The sequence below is a fragment of the Protomyctophum bolini genome, assembly GCF_963924005.1.
Source record: "Protomyctophum bolini genome assembly, chromosome: 21".
Lineage (NCBI taxonomy): Eukaryota > Metazoa > Chordata > Actinopteri > Myctophiformes > Myctophidae > Protomyctophum > Protomyctophum bolini.
The window spans coordinates 18465774-18488045 of record NC_137882.1 but is presented as its reverse complement, the minus strand read 5'-3'; the positions used below and the strand labels follow the sequence as shown (position 1 = coordinate 18488045).

Here is a 22272-nt window from a genome sequence, read left to right as displayed (position 1 = left end):
CAGTAAAACAAATACAAGAACCGCCCCACCGAGCAGTCGGTGTGAGGTCGGTGGAAGAAAATGAGGGCGAGCGTGTTTTAAGGCGAGCATTCCGGATACCTGAGTGCATGCAGCCTTATCCTGAACATTTAACCTATTCCCCTGGTTGCAAACAGTGAATCATCACATCTCTAATATATCGTTACAGTGAGGTGGAAACCTCCTATGTCCAAAAGTGGTACTTTTCTGTATTCAAATAAAAAAATAGCTGATCCACAAGCTCAAGAGAGGTTTCTGCCCGACAGCAACAATATGTTTGATACAATCCCAAAACTCGTTTCAGCCAAGACGAAAGTTGGTGTTCAACAGTAAAAGCAGCAGTATATAAGCAAAATCTCAGTTCGAATGGACTATACTGTACCAGAGATAACCGGAACACACAGTAAGTCTGCATGTTTTGGTTGTTAAATGCATTCGTTTGCCTACATGCAGGTGTGGTGTCGATGGAGGACGTTGGCCACTTACTATTTGTATGTCTCCGAGCGGACGTACTCAAAGACGTGCGAAACGCCCAGCTGGAACTGGTCGGCGATGGGGGTGACCCACGGGTTGTTCTCCGCCTTGAACACCTGCTTAGGCCCGGTCAGGTCCAAATTACCTGATGGGGAGGGACAGAGCGGAACCAAGAGGACGAAGGGAGGAGACATATATATAGAGAAGGATGGAGAGAATGGAGGAAAAGGAGACAGGGGGGCGGTGGATGGTAAGAAACAGAGGGAGAGCGCGGGGGTCATAGTGGATGGAAAAGGGATGGATGAGAGAGAGAGAGAGAGAAAGGGGCAAAGACACGGAGAGAGAGTGAAATGGGGGTAAAGATATAGGGAGACCATGAAAGAAACGGAGGTCAGGAGAGAAAGTAGGAGGGAAAGCAAAATGAAGGGAAAGGGGGAGAGGGAGAGAGAAAAGAAAACATAACAGTGATCAACCGAGACAAAAGGCAATTGAAAGAATGTCTAAGGTATCCGTTTGATATGCTTCTGAGATACAGTATGACACACACAACTATTATGACTTACAATAATATACATTTAAAATGCAAACATATGACTTCATTTCCATTAAATGCATAACATTCCTACTGCATTTTGTATAAAAGAAAAGGGAAGGATTGGATTGAGAGGAGAGAGCGAGAGAGGATAGAAACTTTAGAAAGAGTTGAAACAACAAAAAAGTTGCATCATGGACCTAGACTAGAGGCAGGTGGGGAGGAGGGGAGCCAGAAGGATGTGACTGGGTTGGAGAGGGAAGGAGGGCGCCCCGTGTGGCTCTCGGTACTGACAGGTTAGAAACGCTGGTCTGTGTTGCTAATGTGATGAATGTCGGCACCAAGGGACTAATTATCTAGCCTCTGATTAGCCTAGCGTTGAAGGGCTTTCTCAGTAACACACACACACACACACACACAGAGAGAGAGAGAGAGAGAGCAGAAAGAAGAGTATGTATGAAAAAGGGCACAGATACAGAGAGAAAGGAGAGGAATAAGCGAGAGACAACCTGAAACAATGAGTTCAACAGAAAGAGGAGGAAATAAATATGACTGATATGACTAAAAATAAGAGATAGAGTGGGAAATAGTGTGAAGAAAACGGAAGAACTATGGACAGAGGAGTGAGAGCCTGCTAATCATACTCATGACAAACATCATGTGTGTGTGTGTGTGTGTGTGTGTGTGTGTGTGTGTGTGTGTGTGTGTGTGTGTCTTCCCCCCCCCCCCCCTACACACACACACACCTAAATCCTGGAACAGCCCAGAATGAAATGCTGGCCCATGACTAACTGGCTTTAGATGCTTTGAATCGTCAGACAGAACAGAACAGAAGGTGTTAACACTTACGTTCTGAACACTGACTGAGTGACACGACAACGAGGCATTGTGTGTGCAGATAAACGAGTTTCTGTGAAGTGTGTGTGTGTGTGTGTGTGTGTGTGTGTGTGTGTGTGTGTGTGTGTGTGTGTGTGTGTGTGTGTGTGTGTGTGTGTGTGTTTTTTGTGTAATCTCTCCTCACGGTTGATCATAATGAGAGAAATGTGAAAGGAAGCAGGAGCTCCTGTCACAAGGATACATCTTCAAGAATCTGTAAAAGATGCGTGCTTGCAACTAGGGCTCGATCCATACATTGGCCTGCCGATAAAATTGGCCATGGTCATGACTAACCATGCACGTTGGTTCCACAGAAACAGACGGAAGGACACACACACACACGGACAGACAGGGTGCAAAACAGTCTCTCACTCTTTCCCCATGCCGTCAGCCTGGTGGAGACAATTAAGTAGCACTAAATTCACACTCGGTGTGGAGTCAACTTGACATAGAATGATTAACTGCCACTCTTTTATTTTTGTCCTCCTGAAATGTACAACCTGAAGTGATATTGCCTTGTCTGTCCCTGTTTGAGTGTGGACTTGATGTCATATGTAGAAAAAGGACTATACAGAGACATAGGAGATGGTGCCACATGGAGGGGGGATGAGGGAGGGAAGAGGGGTGGGAAAAAAAAGAAGAAATCTTGGGAACTGCTCTTGTGTCATATGTAAAAATGCTAGATGTATTGTATTGCACTTTCCAAATAAAACAAATATTATTAAAAAAAAGAATGATTAACTGCAGGACTTTTAAGTGATTGCACATATCGTAGTCATAGATACCGTAAATGAATTCCGCCAGCACGGAGGTGAAACCGTTACTAGTACAAGTCGTACCACAAAGGACGGCCATCAAAGAGCTTATTTTGTGGCCAAGAAGTTTGTCTTCCATTGAATAAACCTAACAAACTGCTACAAAACACAAAGCATTTTTGCGGATAAATCACACGTAATCTCTCCCCCCTGTCCCTGGCTTTCTCCTCCCTTTACCCATGCCTCTCTCCTCCTCCTCTCTCTCTCTCCCTCCCTCCCATCTTCTCTCGTTCTCTCTCCCTAACAAGGCTGGAGAGGAGGCAAAGGGCTTAGGGAGCCGTGACAGAAGGATTCTAATAAGCCCCTGCTGTTTTTTCCTCTACTCTTTTTTCCATAACTATCAAACTCTCACTCTCTCTCCGTCCCCCTCGTCCAACCCTTTCCCGTTCATTTGTCTCTGCTTCTCCAATACCCTGCCGATAAATCCACCTTGCTCATGTCAACAAGACGGAAACGAAGAAAAAAAAAGTGCATGTATGTATAGTATACAATACATGCATCTACTAAGGTTTGTATGAGCCATGTGTGTGCGAGTGTGTGTGTGGACACGCTGTCAGTGAGTGCTAGGAGTCCTGGTGACCTCAGTGGGGGTGGATGTGGCTCTGTGAAGCGTTCAGTCTGGGTCATCCATTATGTCCGTCTGTCTGTCAGTGCGTCTGTCTCTCTCCCAGACTGCCTCCTCACAGGCTACCAAAATATACCAATAATTTCTCACAGCAGCAGCTGCCTACCTACTTGCATGTATGCCTGCTGTGTGTGTGTGTGTGTGTGTGTGTGTGTGTGTGTGTGTGTGTGTGTACCTAGTTCAGGGGGCAGAACGGTCAGCCTGTTGCCTTGGATGTGCAGCTCTTTGAGCTGGGCAAGGTCTCCAATCTCCTTGGGCAGTGAGATCAGATCATTGTCCCTCAGACTCAACTAGAGCGGGAGAGAGAAAAGGGTGAACGTGGGGTGGGGTGTGTGGGCAGAGACAACAGGGGACTATTAACATAGTTGCCAACATGTACAGAGTAATACACTCAAGATAACTCTAAAAGAAACAATCCAATCTAAAGTCTACGCAGCAGAAAAGCCTACTACAGTACAAGAAGGGATGGGGACAGATAGACAGACAGACAGACAGACAGACAGACAGACAGACAGACAGACAGACAGACAGACAGACAGACAGACAGACAGACAGACAGACAGACACTAAAGATAGCTGGAGAAAGAGAGACAGGTATAGCAAAGGAGAGGAAGGCCAGAGAGAGACATTGTACTGCGCTTGTACATTATGTATTGTTGATGAATTACTCACTATCTGTAACTTGGACAGTTTGCCAATGTCAGGTGGCAACATCTCGAAGTCGTTGTCACTGAGATAAAGGGCACGCAGCGTAGCTGTAACACACACACACACGACTCTGTAAGGCTTGATTGAGAGTGAGACAGAGAACATACAGTGCGCTTGTGAGGGAGAGGGTGTGTGTGTGTGTGTGTGTGTGTGTGTGTGTGTCTGTAAGAAAGACTGAGTTGAAACACAGGACAGGTCAGATCAATAAGAGGTCAAGGCTGATTAACAACGCCCTGCAAACAGGACTGAGGAGCAACAGCAACACACACACACACACACACACACACACACACACACACACACACACACACACACACACACACACACGCGCACTCTTAAAGAACAAAATGTCAGCTGATTGTTGAATGTGCTGAGGGAGTTCAAATAGACAGACACACAGCCACTGCTATGCAAGGACATATTCATATGAATTATGGATGTTAAACAAAACGGCAAACACTGCAATGTGAATAGGGCCTGTACTACAAGGCCAACAACCTGTTGTACTCCTTCACATGCCACTGTTGACATACAATCAATATGACACTGTATCAAAATGATAGCCGTCTAATGAAAACATATTCGACTGATAAGCCCCCTCTGAGCAGACAATTAATTGCACCCATTGACATTACAGGCCCAGCATGTTCAAATAAATTACCTCATGTTGATTCGTTTAGTGAGGACTTTTAAACACTTCAAGTGGCCAACACATCACAGTCAATATAATGAATTGTATTTTAACAGTTGTATTCCAAAATGAGATTATGTATACAGCATTTGATGCATGGCACTTAGTTCTAATCTGACAAAATGGCCTAGTTTAAAGCCTCCTCTTGCGCCTTGTTACCTGCATTTACATATTTGAGGCCCTACCTCAGTCAGCACATCAATAAATTAGCTGCCTCTGACGGCCGGCGGCCGTTGCTGAAATAAGGAAAGGTTAGTCACACACACGCCTCCTTCCAAGAAGCCCCCTCTGCACTAGCTCTGTATCAATTAGTCTCTGATTAATGGTTGAATAAACTGAGCATACGGCACACTTGCACGCTAAAACAGCATTAATAACAGGGGTTTAAGAAGTGAGTCAGTCATTTAGAAGTCAGTCAGTCAGTCAGAGTGTGTACATGTACAGTACTGTGTGTATATGTACAGTATGTGTGTATACTCACTGAGGTAGAAGAAGTTTCCAGGCAGTGAGCTGGAGTTCAGGTTGTTGTAGGTGAGGTCCAACACCTCCAGGGCGGGAAGCGAACCGAAGCCCCTCGGCAACCCGCCAAGACGATTCATACTGTGGGGACGGACAGACACACACACACACACACACGTAAGTAAGTAAGAAGTAACCATATAGAGCATCGCAGTCCCGCCCCTTTTATGATGATGAGCGGCCCGGAAGAGAATTTCCCCATTCATTTTTCCCATAGACGTTTCAGAAAGTATTTATTTAAAGATCTTTTAAACCTCGGACAAAGCCAACTCGGATCGTGACAGCTCATGACAATAAACAAAAACATTTGCGCCGAACAAATAATTAGAAAAAGAAAAAACAACAAAAAATGTGTTGTACCCTGCCATTTCTTTCCTTCTTTCTAATTATTTGTTCGGCCCCAAAAAAATTGTTTGTTGTCATGAGCTGTCACGATTTAAGTTGGCTTTGTCAGAGGCGTAAAGGTAGTTAAATAAATACTTTCTGAAATGTCTATGGGGAAAATGAATTGGAAATTGTCTTCCGGGCTGCTACACTCTATCAGCATTGGCATTAATCATAAATTGATGATATTCATACAGGAGCCATTTTGCTCTCACATCATACTGTGGAGGGTGGAAAATACAGAATATGACGTACTGTAAAAGCAATAATGGTTTCTGTGTGAATACGATCAATCTGATCATCAACGTAGATGCATATGGACATCTTATAGGCCTAGTTCTCACTCAATGGACTCCAGGATACCTCGATTTTGTGTAAGGGGACAATAGTAGTACATTTTTTGTCAAGCCCCTTTGGTCTGACCAGAACTGATCAAGTCCCGATAGGGTCGAAACATTGTATTCCTGGGAGCTGATATACAGTGTGCAAACTCTTCTTCCTTCTTAAATGTACATATTTCAGTTCGGCACCTGTGACGTTTTTTGGGATGTGCGTGCTTCCCTCTGGATTCTGTTTCTAAGCACAGTATTAGCCCTGTTGGGCAATGAGATGGAACGAAGGCTATGGAGTCGTATGTCCAACTGCCAGTCTATATCTGCCTGTTTCTGTACATTTGCTTTGCATAACTGTTTGTCTTGTACCTCAAATGTCCTTGGGGAATATTCCATTATCAATACGCAAACAAGCACAAAAGCTCTCCAAAGACACAAAGTTACCTACAGGGGAAGGATTGGATAAGCAGCAGAGGCAAATTGATTGAGCAACGTTGTCTGTGTGTGTGCGCACTGTGCATGCATGGGCCCGGTCTGTTTACAGAGGCAATTTCCAGGTCAGAGAGACGGATTGTTTTTGACAAATGAGATCAAGTGCTTTATAAAGCTTGCACATAGAAACACATGACGCACAAACACACACGGGAGAATAAACAAGTACACAATCCCCGACCCCCCCCCCCCCCCCCCCAAAAAAAAAATGAATACACCCACACAGCATGCGGTGTGGAATACTAGTGTGCGGCTTACACAATCCAGATAATGTGAGTGTGTGTCTATCTGTGAGTCAATACCAACAACATAATGGCTGGGCCAGGCTCCTCCTAATCCTACATGACATTGACACGATGCCGACAGCCCTCTACACATGCACACTTTGCATGACTATATAAAAGAAATAAAGAATATATATTAAAATAATGTATTAATGCCCCTATATGAAACACTTGCTATTCATCCCATGTCTACAATGCATTATAATCTACTTATAACAGTGTATATTTATAGCTATGAGAACTAAAGAAAAGCTCAATGCTTATGCTTTATAATAATAATCATAACGGATTATAAAGCATTTTGAAATGACAGACAGTATAGAAGAAATGAAATCGGCTTTTGTATGTACCTGCTTGTCATTCATGCATTCAAAATGATGTCATAGATATCCTATAAATTGTAATCATTCGGACACGGTGACCGGCAGTTTAAAGTCCTAGCGCGACCTCTGATATGGGCGTATTGGGTTCGTTCATGGCCGTCTGTCTGCTTATGGACTAATCCGCCGATCGGCAACCATAACTGCCATAACTGCGGTGTCATGAGAGCCGAACCGCAGTTAACACTTTGAAAGCCGCCATCTAGTGTTCTGTCTAGTTACTTCAGCTGTCATATCAGCTGCATTGAGCTCCGCTTCCCTGTGTGTTACACGCCTTGCAGAGACGAAACCGAAAGCACATTGTAGTCTTAGCAGCTGGCGATGTTTTCGCGATCTTTCGTCAGAAACGGTAATATGTCGGCCGCGATGCGATCAAAAGTCACTATTCACATCTGAACACCGGACGGATTTGACAAAAAGAACGAGAAAACAGGCAGGAAAGGTATCACAGGAAGTGGATTCCTATTGGTTGCGCACGCATTCCGTTGAATGAAATGTGTCCAGCAATTATGAAACATTAAAATGCTTTATGTTTGATGATTATTGTTATAAAGAATAATGATTACTTCTTATAACTATAATACAATGTTATTATATTGCATTATAAGTATGATTAAAATGCATTATACACATGGATATACTAGCCAGTGTTAATCAAGCACTTATTCCTAAATAACTGTCCTAACATGCATGGCCTAATATATCTTACACTAATCTTAATCTAACTTTTAACCCCAAATCTATGTATCTATCTATCTTTCTACCCGGCCATCCGCACTGTACGCACAGCTACACCCAAACCCAGAAGGGGCGAGTTCCAAAAGCGGCACTAATTACTGTGAACTTCATACACAATGAAAAAACTAAGAATCCTTTGCCAGGAGAGGGATGAATATCCCCCTACCAGTTTCAGTTGGTCCCGAGAACAAAATCCTAGCCATTTTAACCCATTAAGACCGGAGGCCAATTCTAGAAATGCCTTCTTAAACAGTTTTCTGAAAAACATGTGTTGCTATATCAGTGGCACTCAAACTTTTCCATGTCAAGGACCCCCAACATGATATGAATTTGGCCGCTGACAAATACTTTGTTCCGCTGCATAGCACGGCTGTATCTCTTTTATATATCTATAGTTTTAATAGCCAAAGAAATCTAAAATGATTTGTGATGCTTTCCCGGTTTTAATTGATTAAGTGCACACAGTGGGGGCTACCGTAAATGAACATAACACTCAACTATACTCACCATAGACTGCAGAATAGATAGAACCCAAAGTGGCTTGTCACACGCCAACACCAACACAGCATGCAGCAGACAATGGGAACAATGTCCAAACACAGCCTTCGGCTCTTTAGTTTAGGCTCACAAGGGATGTGTAAAGGTTATAAACCAGCTTTTGGGGGTGTTTCAGCTTTTAATGGATAGTAGAGACAGGAAAGGTACAGGGAGGGTGAGAGAAGGAAAGAAAGAGCGTGCGCACACGCACACACGCACGCAGGCACGCACGCACACACAGTGATGCCCACCCGAGGTTGAGGTGTTTGAGTTTCTGCAGACTGCTGATCTGGGTGGGGAGCTCCTCTATCTGGTTGTTGAACATGTTGAGAACCTCCAAGTTCTTCAGGTCAGAGACGTTTGCAGGGACCGCTGGGAGACAGAGAGAGAAAGACAACCAAATGAAGGGACCACTGGGAGACAGAGAGAGAAAGACAACCAAATGAAGGGACCGCTGGGAGACAGAGAGAGAAAGACAACCAAATGAAAGGACCGCTGGGAGACAGAGAGAGAAAGACAACCCATTGAAGGGACCGCTGGGAGACAGAGAGAGAAAGACAACCAAATGAAAGGACCGCTGGGAGACAGAGAGAGAAAGACAACCCATTGAAGGGACCGCTGGGAGACAGAGAGAGAAAGACAACCAAATGAAGGGACCGCTGGGAGACAGAGAGAGAAAGACAACCCAATGAAGGGACTGCTGGGAGACAGAGAGAGAAAGACAACCCATTGAAGGGACCGCTGGGAGACAGAGAAAGACAACCAAATGAAGGGACCGCTGGGAGACAGAGAGAGAAAGACAATCAAATGAGGGGTCATACAATGTCCACGTTTTGTTTTCCCTTTTCTCCTTTGTAAATATAGCTATTTTGAGTTTGACATGACATGTATTGATGTGTTAATGTTCTATGCCCTGTTGATGAATTTAATACGTAGGACCACAATGGAAACAAGGCCCCAGGACTTTTTTTGTGTTTTCGTCTAAATGCTTTACTGTACCTTGATGCCGTTTAACATTTTTTGACTTAAGTATTCAATCAATCAATCAATCAAATGAGGGACAGCATCAGAGGTAACGTGAGAGGGAAGGAGGAAGCAAGAAGGTGAGACAGAGAAAGTTTGGTATGATTCCCAAACAACATCATACTGTCTGAAGTTTCTGAAGTTTGAAGTTGTCTGAACTAAGTTTCCCCGCATGTGGAAATTAAAAAATACAAAGACACAATAACAAAGGACGCAATGACATTTTTGTACTGTTCAAAAATGTAATTCTCTGTGGAAGATTGGTATTTGGTAAGGAATTAGATCAAGGATTCATTAAGGTAATGTCATTCGGCATAAAAGATCTCTTCGCTATGTTCTTTGAGCTTCTAGACATTCTATAGCTCCTTCTGGAGGAATCAAATTAATCAAATTAATTTAAAAAGTCAAGTTAAAAATGGTAAATGGTGCATTTATATAGCGCCTTTGTCCAAGGCGCTTTACATAGATTGTGAATGCACATTCACCCATTCACACACACATTCATACATCGATGCCAGAGGAAACCATGCAAGGTACTGTACCACACCAACCTGCACATCAGGAGCAATTAGGGGTTCAGAGTCTTGCTCAAGGACACTTCGACACCAACTCTGGGGGAGCCCGGGTTCGAACTGGCAACCTTGCGGTTCCCATCCAGCCCCTGAGCCACCGCCGCTTAGTTAAGTTTTTGACCTTTTCTTCTCACCACTAATTATATCTCAAGACATTTCTGGCAGTGTTTAGTTGATCGTTCACCACCTCTCTCTCCGATGGGGAAACAACGCGTACCCTTTCATCCGAAGGTACCGTGAAAAACACATCTTACCCTGTCCCCACTGCTCTCATGTCCTCATAACGAGCCAATCATCTTTAGCCCCGTGGGGCCACTAACGAAGTGTCTTCTCTTTTTGATGGCTCAATTAGGCACTCCGACATATTAGCGGCATGCCGCAGTCACTTGGCAAGAACAGACTTTTGTTTCTCACTCCTCCTTAATCTCCATCCATCCTTCATGAGTCCGCCCCCCCCCCCTCCACCTCCACTCCACCACCCCCCCCTCCCCCCCAGACGGAGAGGCGGACAGAGATCGATGGGGTGATAACAGAGAGGGAGATGTTTCTATCAGATTATGCCGCTGATCAATGGGGGGTGGGGGGGGGGGGGGGGGGGCGAATGGATGGCTGGACGCAGAGGGAGAGAGGGATGAAGGGAGGGTGTGTACACAAACAGGCCCTGATGTGAATGCCACTGGGCGGATGAGCACTCGGGAGGTGAGGCCCCGGCATACTGATACTGCATTGTAGTGTGTGTGTGTGTGTGTGTGTGTGTGTGTGTGTGTGTGTCACTGTCACGACATCGTATCCAACGCTCAGTACAGCGCCGAGAAAGCGGAACTGGAAACTTTCCTATGGGGGGGGGGACTCAGAGTTTAGACTAAACGGCTAGTAAATCGATAACTCTCGCAGCTGTCTGTCACTTTCCCCCACGTCCAAAGCAGTACAAATCAAGACGGGTACAAGAAATTAAATGGTGTACGCCGTGTGAAAAGGAAATTAAACACTCATTCTGTGACAACTGGTCCTTCGTCTAGCCACCGTAGCAAGGCTTGCGAGGCAAAAAGAGAGTTCTTTGTAACTTAATATAAAAGCAAAGAAATATTCAAAAGAGGTTGGATCCCTTGAGGGAAGCAACATTATCAATCAGAATCAAGGTTCATATCAATATGAGTCAAATCGACTTTTATTATTTCTGGAACACAGTTCTTTAACACAAAGAAATTCTGACGATAGCGCCTTCTAGCAGCAGTGATGTCAGACTTTTGGTGCTCCATTACGGACTGATAAAACATCTGCAGCATCCTGCTACACCCCCCCCAAAGGACGTGAACCTCCTCAGAATGAACAGTCTACTCCGGTCCTCGCTATAGAGGGCATCAGAGTTGTCAGCCAGTCCTAGAATTGTATGATCGTGAACCTAGAGTTTACTACCCATCGAGGTGCTGCTGCTAACCCGAGCAAGTATCAACTGGTTTAAAAGATGACTTTCTCCCCGGGTCCTCGTGGTTCACACCTAGGACGTCAAAAGAATCTATTCCATTTATCTGGCCTCCTCTCTCTCTGTGGACCCGTGAATGGTACCGAATCGATGAAGATGGAGAGGCTGATTAGTTTGGACAGTAACTCACATGACCTCGTATGCAGGTAGAGTATACTATAGACCAAGAGGGCATAAATGGTCCGCTGTACAATATGGTCTATTGATTTCCATATGGGCTACTCTATCTGGCTATCTGTGTACTGTATATGACCTAACCGGGGTCACCAGTTGACAGCAACTATATGTCTGTAACTGTATACTGTATGTACGTAACACACTAAGGATAGGACCATATAGAATGTGACTGTGTACAGTATATTGTCTGCATGCTTGCGGGTGTGCATGTGTCTGTGGAAGATTGAACGCAAATCCACATCTACCACATGAGGGCACAGAGGGTTGCAAAATTCCCAAGCATCATTATTTATTTATTTATTGAATACTTAGTATAATAATTAGTAAGGAATGTAAACAGCACATGGTCAAGACATTAAGGCTAATAGGATAACAGGATGGAATTATTAACATTTTTGTGCTGCATGGCCAAGTGGCCATGTGTGTTGAGACTTTGCCCATATGGCACTCTCTGGCTGATAAGGGTCTGCTGGATTGATGGTAATGGACCAGAGAGGAGTTATGTTAAAGCAGGGTGGCAGTGAAAAGGAACTCAACCTTTTACTTGTACAGTGCTCTCTCTCTCTCTCTCTCTCTCTCTCTCTCTCTCTCTCTCTCTCTCCGTTTCTCCATCTCTCGGCCAGACCACCCTCTCTTTCCTCTCCTGTGCAGCTCTAATGAAAGACTTTCCAAATGTCAAAGTAATTTCTGACTACCTCCCAAAGTTCACAAGCCAGAGACGTTACCTCTACCTTCATCACCCACAGCTTTTTTTCTCCCCTTCTCTTTTTTCCTAAGCATGAAGCATCAGAGCAAGATCACAGACCCAGCAAGAAAAAGACTGGGAGTTGAGCTAGGATAAACAGAACAAAAGAGACAGCAAGCACAGCAGTGTTGCCCAATTTTGTGAGAGAAATGAGCAACTAGGTATATGAAAACAAGTAAAAAGAAATGACTTGATTACATGAGCACTTTAAACTTTTATGTATCAGCTATTTGAAAATAGCCGATCTACAAGTTCACAACGTGTTGTATCGAGCTTGTAGATCTGCTATTTTCAAAGCAAATCGTGGGAAAAAAATGTGGAATGTTTTTTAAACATACATACAAAGCTTTTAAATACACAAATATTGTATGGGGGTCCCTGGCACAAAATATTTTCAGATGGGCATGTTAAAGGAGCATTCAGTGATTTGGGTGATTTGGAAAACCTAATTAAGTAATAGAAAAAAATAAAATACATCCAAAGGGGTGGGATGATGATTCTTAAGTACAATAACTTAAAGATAGTTCCATCATTTCCAGCCATGGTAGTAGTTTGGTGTGGCATAGTGGACTGGATTCATTAGGATGTAGAGTCGTCTATTTAACTTTTTAAAGGCGTTTAAAAATAAAGGCGTTTCATGCCTTTATTGATAGGATGAAAGTAGTCTGACAGGAAATGGGGAGAGAGATGGGGGGGAAGACAGGATCGGGAGTCGAACCCGTGGCACGTCGTCAGGCTGGCTCAGCAGCCTAGGTGCCAGACGGTTGAGCTAACCGTCTGGGTTATTTTAAGATTATATAGAGTGTATATTGTGATCATAATGCCTGCCATGGCAACTACCGTTTGTTTCTACAGTATGTTTTGCATATTTGTTGTTCTAGTGAAACTACTGTAAGTCACTACAGAGTGTGAATTTGCATAACACTGCATGCATGAGGTCTTATTATGTTAAGTTGGTTTAAAGGGAGGTTCTACAGCGCCTCGAGCCAAAATCAGGCTGCCTGGTCGGTGCATCTCAGGAGCAAGACACATACAGCAATTAAGAAGAACGCACTGGAGCAGCTCCGACAGTTGAAGCCTTTTCTTTAATGTTGCAGGGTGCAAGGCAGGGAAGACAACGTTTCCATGGCATTACATTTATTTCGGGTCATCAACCGTACGAAGATGTAATAACATCAAAACGGCTGCTCTCTTTTTAGCCGCTATACGTTAGCTGGTTGTTTGAGCTTGTTATCCATGTGTTGACTGGTGTGTTATTGTGTACGCCTGGTGCATCACGGCACACAGACTGACTGGTCAGATATATTATATTTATGATATTTGTAAATGTTGCTGGGGACCCCCTGCAACCCCCTCAAAGACTGCTGGGGGTCCCCTTGAGAAGCAATACCATAGGGTTTAGGAAAATCAAAACGCATGTTTTTTAAGTTCCTGCATATTGTCGCTGTTAAACATCTGCATTACATAATTTACATGAACATTGAACACAATTAGATAATCTAGAAGAATTGCTATTTCGATGTTTTCAATAAAGCATGGAATTTTTGACAAAATCTTATCCAGCGACAACAAAATATTCTTTAGTTTTGGGTCTGAGAGTCCCTAAATCTCATCAAATGGTGGTCCGCCCATCATAGTCACGTAAATAGTTCAGACTAATTGAGAAACCTGTGAACATTCACGCCTCAGAACATCACACTTGATGTGTTTGGTGCTTGGTGTTTCTTTCTTCCCGTTCAGTCATCTCTGGTGATGGCAGGTCAGCTTTAATAATTTCCAATGAAGATGTCTGCTCTTCACTAGACAGAGGGAACTAGCAGGGTTGAGGAGATAGTAGTAGTAATAGATTGGTAATTAATAGGTACATATAAGGGCAACCCACTTTGTGATGATGTGGAGCAGACATGATTCATCTGCAGGAGCAGCAGGAAGAAAGACTAAACTTGCAGGCAATCAAAATGTGTGATCCTGAATGTTCTACCTGAATGTTCACAAGCTTCTCAATTAGTCTGAACCCTTACTGTGACAGCCTGTGATATTTCTAGAGAATTATCAGACTGGTCAAATTATTCAAACTTGCAGTGGTGGACAAAGTACGTACACAAGTACTGTACGTTTGGAGTATCAACAGCTGTACTATACTGCAGCTGTAGGGGAGTACTTTTGACTGTAGGGGAGTCAAAAGTACAGTATGTCTTGTAAAATTCACAAGAAAAACAAAATGAGTAAAAGAATAGTCATAAGATGTACAGTATTCTAGTACATTTATTTTGCTACTGTCCACCACTGGGTGGGATTATGGTACATTTATTTTATATTTACATCATATGTAAGGACAATTTAGTTCTTTCCAGAATGCTTGCTAAGAGCGCATGTGACACGCCTGCCTGGTCTTGTGGTCAAGAATAGAGTTTATTGTAGTAGGTCAGGCATAATAGAACGGACCAGCTTGTATACCTAATTTTGAGCTTTTCCGAAAACAGTAAAATATAATAGCAGTGTTTCAGATCAAGATTGTTTTCTGTAAAACTTTCTGGACTTGGTCTCACCTCCCGGGCGGTCTTGGTCTCGACTTGGACTCGACCCACATGCATAGTGTACCAATTATATAATAATTTATAACCTGTTCTTAATCAAAACTTATTTGACAAAAAAATAAAATGATATATTATATTTACACACAGTATAACAACCAGAGCCCTTAAACCGGTATTTCACTTGAAAACACATTTGAGGTCATGTTATCATCTACTCTGGCTTTTGACTCCAAACTGTTCTTAAGTTGCTTGATTCAATATTTAGATACTTCACTTCACCCTTGTGAAGTGAGGGGCGCTAATATATTAAAGTCGAACTCATGTTGATTAGGTGATGTAATAGTGAAATAAAACAAACGGTACAAACACAAACAGTAAATGCCATTAGCAATAAAGAGACAATATGATGTAATGAGGGACAATATGCATTTTCCATGGCGTTTTTAAAACAAACATTGAACTAAAAACAAACATTAAATCATATAGCCCTCAAAATTTAGTTGGAAGTTATATAATAAGGGGAGTCGGGGACAGATACAAATTTGCATGTAAATATTGAATCAAGCAAGACAAAAGACAAAGTATAGACGTCAAAATAACCCAGGAAGTGTGACATACCGGTGTTAAATTACCAGTAAGATATGGTGTCCTGGTCCAACCCTGACTTTTCATTAAAATAGATTTGTCAGTTGTATATGGCTGTAGTGCACTCTACTGGTTGAAAATGGCATTACATAGCTCAAGAATAAAGTGCAGAATGTTTGATGAAGCAGTAGTTTTCAAACCTCTCGGGGAGCAACCCCCCAAAATAATCCTATTTGAACCCTGACAAGCACTTGAAATGGCAGGCATTATATTTAGTTTGACCCTGTCCCACAGATAGTGTGGAAATAGCCGAAATACAAGCTCACAATAAGATTGTAGATCGGCTATTTTCACGTTTGCCTCTTTTTGAGGGTCGCTAGCCCCTCCAATGCATGGCTTTCCAAAATTACGTCATAGGCCGTCATTGGTCCCAGCCAAGTCTATGGACTTTAATGTTTGTGTTTAGGGTAAATTATGATGTAATTCGTGCCAGCCAAGTCCATGGACTTTAATGTTTGATTAGGGCCGGCAACCTGGGCCTGTATAAATCTGCTTGCCCCTCACTTCACACGAGTGTAATTTTTTACATCATATTTGACAATTTGGCCAATCTGATACTGAAAAAGTCTTTTAAATGAATGAAATGACTATACTTATCTTGGTTTGCTTTCTGTTGAGTGAAAAAACAATGTTGCACATTAAGCTAATCATCTGGTGACCCCCCAAAATAATTTAGGGACCCCGGTTTACTTTGAGAACCGCTGAACTACAGCATGTCTGTCTGCATGTTACAAGAGCAAAATGAGAGAAAGAAAAACTTACCTGTGAGCTTGTTGTGGCTGAGAACCAGCTGAGTAATGTTGGACAATGTAACTGCAAGGGGAAAAAGAAGCAAAGGCTCTTTAGTCTCTCTAGGTCGTCCTCAGAGTAGATAATGTAAACAAATCACACCTGTGTGAAGTGAGGGGCGCTCTTATCATTATACATCATCTCATGAACAACTGAATTCATGCGATTGGTTGGTTAAATGTACATCATATTTAGTAGACATTTGGCTTGTGTTATTAGAAAGCCTACTTACCTTAGTGGACGTACTCTGAGCCCCCATGACACATAAAATGCACTTTTTGTCCAGAACAGGATTTATTTTTCACCAGAAGGAAAACTCTTGTCCATGGGGGTTTCTCTTGGCAATATCGGTAAAGGGCGCAGTGGAGTAACTTCAAGTACTTTTCTTTCTGTGAAAAATAAATCCCTTTCTGGCCAAAAAGTGCATTTTATACGTGTGGTGGGGGGCTCCGATTGCGTTCTAAGATTTCCTTTTTTTTGGGTCTTTTTTGCCTTTTATTGATACATTAAAAGGCATTTAATTTACAGTAGAATGACAGGAAATGGGGAGAGAGATGGGGAGTGACACGCAGCAAATGCCGTCGGGATCAGGAGTCGAACCCGCGGAACACCGTCAGGCTGGCTCAGCAACCTAGGTGCCCTACTTTCTAAGTTTCAATCAATATTATTACACAGCTACACTGTAGAAAGGGTGCTTGCTATGCACAATGATTCTTTATCTTTATTTAATTATCTTTATTTATCTATCTTAATGATTATAATCTTTATTGTCCCGAAGGATATTCGTCTTCAAAGTCTGTTCAAGCATCCACAGCAAAGCAAATACAACACATAGCACATAACACCAAGACAATACAAAAACATGAGGTCCCTACTGTACACAGTAGAACCATCCTATCGGCGGGGCAGTTTGTTTAACGATGGCTGAGGGGACAAAACTCCTACTAAAGCGGACCTTTTTCCCTGGCATGGTTCTGTATCTTTGTCCAGGTTGAGGTTAAAAAAAGCGATTTTTTATCACTGTGACTTGAACAGAGCATTACACTAATGAATTGATCAATTGATCATGAATTAGTGCCATTTAAAGTTGCAATACCAGCCATTGAGACATCACATTTGACAGCCCATTCATTGAAACCAAAAGGTCCTTTCTGATTTTTCACCAAGATTGCAGCTGTACAGAAAGCTTTGTATCTATCTGTCAAGTCTTTGCGTCATACAAATCCACCATAGACATGTTCTGTGCAGGTGATTATTTTTGGAACTCAACTCAACTCAATACAAAAACTGTTAACTGTGAGTGGACGACACCATAAAAGCATTATGTGCTTGTAAGTTGCACATAATGCAGACAGGAGGCAGCAGGACGAGTGCTTCCAAACTCAGACACGATAATCACCTGCACATAATTTATTGACAGAAAGTAGATCATAACATGACTGGGGTGGATATCTTTTATGAAAGAAATATTTGACAGATACAAAGACGATAACCCAAGCTTTCCGTTCAACTGCAATCTTGGTGAGTTTAACATTGTTTAATACAATCAGACATAGACTTTTCTGTGTTGATGAATGGGCTGTCAAGGGTTGGTATTAGAACTATGCGCCATCTAAGGTGTGTGTGTGAGTGTGTGTGTGAGAGAGAGAGAGAGAGAGAGAGAGAGAGAGAGAGAGAGAGAGAGAGAGAGAGAGAGAGAGAGTGTGTGTGTGTGTGTGTGTGTGTGTGTGTGTGTGTGTGTGTGTGTGATAAAGTACTATTCTATCAGGGTTGTGTAGTGGTGTGGTGTGGGGCTGCTCCCACTACTGGAAATATTTCACCAAAATAGGACATGTCAAAGAAGGTGACGTCATCAGCCGTGGTCCGTATGTAAACTTGTACAAACGATCGACGGCGTGTATTCATAGCGTCTATACATCTAGCCTCTATTCAAGTACAAGCCCATGTTGCTTGTGATGATGATTAACTTACATAGTCCTGGGACGTCCAGCATGTTGGAGATCCCTCTGTCGCACATATCCACCTCGGGGAGGTTCTTGTCCCGACTCTCCTCCACTATCTTCTTCAACGACTTGGACATTTTCTGTGTGCAATGGGGGACCAGAAACGGAATTAATAAATAGAATACCCCGCTATGCCATGATGATGCCACCACAAACGTTTGTTTCGAAACGTTCCTCCTAAATTAAACCCTTCGCTCAAATCAAATGGACAGACAGAGAGGAATGGAAGGTTAGAGGAAGTTATATCGGGGGGGGGGGGTAACGGTTAATGGGATAGCGGTGTCAAAGCGTCGCTTTTAAACGACAATGCTCCGTTGTGGCGACGGTGCTTACCGTTGTTTTACTGGAATGAATCAAAGTGGATTGTTGTTGATGTAAACAAAGACGTTACTGCTGGTTTATTTCCTAGACAGAGAGGCTACTACGACTGTGCACACACCCAACCGGAAGTTGATGTGCGAGCTGCCTGGCATTCTCAGCATTCCATAAAAGGGCACTTCCTGCTCCAGAATTCAGCCTCACAATTTATTGTCCAAGGATTTGTCCAAGGCCAAAGTTGTCGTGTCATGTTAAAGTGTCGGGTCCTCAGTGACCTCGTGTCACTAGACTTTCCACCTCAGCATTTTTGCATACTAGAACTTAAGCTTGTGTTTTTGTTGTAATTGTGTTCTTTGTTTTATTTCAAATTGTCTCATATTTATCTATCTGTACTGATATATATATATATATATATATATATATATATATATATATATATATATATATATATATATATATATTTTTTTTTTTTTTCCTTTAAACTGAACATACATCATTATTCATCAACCCATTAATTGGATAGAGCAGGGGTCTTCAACAGACGGTCCTCAGAGTAACTACAGGTGGGACGGCTAATCTTTATGTGATATAGGATTTACTGTATATAATATAAATTATATATTTTTTCCATGAACCACTTAAACTTAGAACCAAAAATAATCGATCTAGATCTACAACAGTGAGCTTGTAGATCGGCTATTTTCAGGAAAGAGGTTTGGTGTAGACTAGGGAAAAAAGTACAAAGCCAAAGGTCAAGCACACGCACTATATATATTTCCAAGTGGTTTAATGTCTGAAAATACACATTAACGTGAATCCAACATGATAGTGCTGTCAAACAAGTCTATATAAAGTGAAGTAAAAGTACTCATTATGCAGAATGCGCCATTTCAAGTTTGCAAATGTATAACACTCGTTTTGAAATTAGCAGATCTACAACCTCACAATGCATGCAAAGCATTGTGAGCTTGTAGATTTTCAAACGACCGAAATGTATAGGACTGAAGTGCTTAATGTATACCCTCTGCTTCTTGCAGATGATGTGGTCCTGATGCTACCATCGGTCCAAGACCTGGACCGGTTCGCAGTCGAGTGTACGATGGCTGGGATGAGGATCACATCTCCAAATCTGAGGCCAGCAGGTCTCAGGAGTCCAAGTAGGGAAAGACTTTACCCCAGGTGAAGGAGTTTAATTAGGTATCTCTGGGTCTTGTTCACGAGTGAGGGGAGGACGGAGAAGGAGATCAGCCGGAGAATCGGAGCGGCAGGGGCGGTATATTCGCTGTACCGCACTGTTGTGACGAAAAGAGAGCTGAGCCAGAAGGCAAAGCTCTCTGTCTACCGAGCATCTCACTCAATCTCACTCACTCACTCACTGAACTCTCACACTATGGTCATTAAGTGTGGGTCATGACCGAAAGAATAAGGTCGCGAATACAAGCGGACGAAATGAGTTTTCTCAGACCATTGGCTGGCATCTCCCTTAGAGATAGGGTGAGAAGTTCAGTCACACGAGAGAGACTCGGAGAAGAGTCGCTGCTTCTTCGCCTGGAAAGGAGCCAGCTTAGTTGGTTCAGGCATCTGGTCAGGATGCCTCTCGAGTCTCGAACGTCTCCCTAGGGACGTCCTCGTTGCATGTTCAACTGGGAGGAGACCCCGGGGGCAGACCAAGGATCAGATGGAGGGACTATATCTCTAAACTGGCCTTTCAACGCCTCGGGATCCCCCAGGACGAAGTTATTAATGTTGCTCGGGAGAGGGAAGTGGTGGTTAATGTATGTTATTTGTAATAATAACCAAACTCTACAAACTAGTAACTAAAGTTGTCAAATAAATGTAGTGGAGTAAATATTAAATTAAAGTACAATATTTGGATCCGAGAGTAGTGGAGTAGAAGTAAAAGTAGCATATTTGAAATTGGAAGTACAAATTCCTCAAAATTGTACTTACTTAAGAAAATATACTTAAATACTCCTTTCCACCACTGTGAGCCAGTATAGCGGCCAGCAGTGACATGACTACACAAACAGAGAATTCAGGAATTATCATAGCAACTAATTTGGAAGGAATGAATAATTGACCAGGCCCTTGCATCGCAAATATTGATCAAGTAACTCTAATGAGGGACAAGGATTATCGATCGAGTCTAGTGAGGCGACTAATGACTCTGTATAACAACAAACTGTTAAAAATATAGAAACTATGAAATATTTACCAATCAGAAGAAGAAGAAGAATCTTTGCAGTGTTCAGGCCCTAATACAATAATTCAAACCGAACCCTGGCATCCCTATTACAGTATATGGGGCAAGTTTCCAGCAAAAATAGCTGATATAAGCAATGTGTAGTAATGTGTCGCAAAGTAATGTGATCCTTTTATGAGCATATCGATTGGCTATTTATATTAACTGGTGTACAAGGAAAAAAGAATCGGACCAACTATAGAGCCCTGTGGGACTGTGGATTACTTTCACTCCCAGTTATCGTGTCGCACCGGAATAGAGGGTTTGTTTGTGACATGGTGCTCCAAGCCATCAATACCGTCCAGTGACAGTTATTAGTTCATCAGAAGCAACGACAGGTCATTAGAGACAACAAGGATTAGAAACAGCTCTAGCAATGGGGAGAACAGCAACAGGTGCCAGTACACTCCAACAGCTGCTAAAAGAGCAATGTCGATTTATCAATCTCTCCTCTTTTTTTCTTTCACTATTTCCCTCTCTCTGTCTCTGTCTCACCGCAAACACGTATACTTACGTGCAATGTGCGTGCGTATATATTATGCACACACGCACGCGTGCATAGTATACATGCATGCACGCACGCACGCACGCACGCGCGCACACACACACACACACACACACACACACACACACACACACACACACACACACACACACACACACACACACACACACTCACACACACACACACAGTCACCATCTTTCTCTCTCTTGTGGGTACGCACACACTATAGGGATAACCTTACCTTTAGTGGGAAACACATTATCTGACCTCAATCCCGGAATTCACGGAAATGTAATCCTTAACTTCTTTTTCGCTGTCTGTATTCCTACTGTCCCTCCTCTCCTCTCCTCTGCTGTCGGACCACCAAGCATGAGAGAAGAAGATTAAAAGCCTTGATGAGAGAACCCCCTCCCTCTCTCCTTCTCTCCTCTCCTCCTAGACAGTCACAGAGAGCTATCCAGGCAGTACAATGGTTAGAGGTGGGTTAGGTTCTGGGGCTGGGTTGGGTTGGTTGTGAACAGCAATTTCACAAAGACTCCCTGGCTCATGTTTCTCCCTCTGCCTGCACTGCCTGTTTCTCACCAGTCTGCCCAGTGCCCTCCCACCTTTACTCAATACAACACCCAGCACAACCCTACACGGTGTACACCCCTGTGTGTGTGTTTGTGTGTGTGTGTGTGTGTGTGTGTGTGTGTGTGTGTGTGTGTGTGTGTGTGTGTGTGTGTGTGTGTGTGTGTGTGTGTGTGTGTGTGTGTGTGTGTGTGTGTGCGTGTGCGTGTGTGCGTGCGTGCGTGCGTGCATGTGTGAGAGAGAGACTCTTCCTGTGTA

The 22272-nt window shown here is 43.0% G+C and overlaps 1 protein-coding gene across 1 annotated transcript in view; it reads right to left on the bottom strand.

Annotated features, from left to right (window-relative positions):
* rsu1 (Ras suppressor protein 1) overlaps positions 1–18842 on the bottom strand; it is a 42219-nt gene extending 23377 nt beyond the window's left edge. The window contains exons 1-8 of the mRNA XM_080794388.1: positions 18713–18842; positions 18348–18459; positions 16350–16400; positions 8657–8777; positions 5221–5339; positions 4013–4095; positions 3516–3630; positions 505–637 (exon numbers count right to left, since the gene is read on the bottom strand). Coding sequence (XP_080650514.1) covers positions 505–637; positions 3516–3630; positions 4013–4095; positions 5221–5339; positions 8657–8777; positions 16350–16400; positions 18348–18456 — 731 coding nt within the window. The 5' untranslated portion in view covers positions 18457–18459; positions 18713–18842. The remainder of the gene's footprint in view (positions 1–504; positions 638–3515; positions 3631–4012; positions 4096–5220; positions 5340–8656; positions 8778–16349; positions 16401–18347; positions 18460–18712) is intronic.
* Between the last annotated feature and the right edge of the window lie 3430 nt (positions 18843–22272).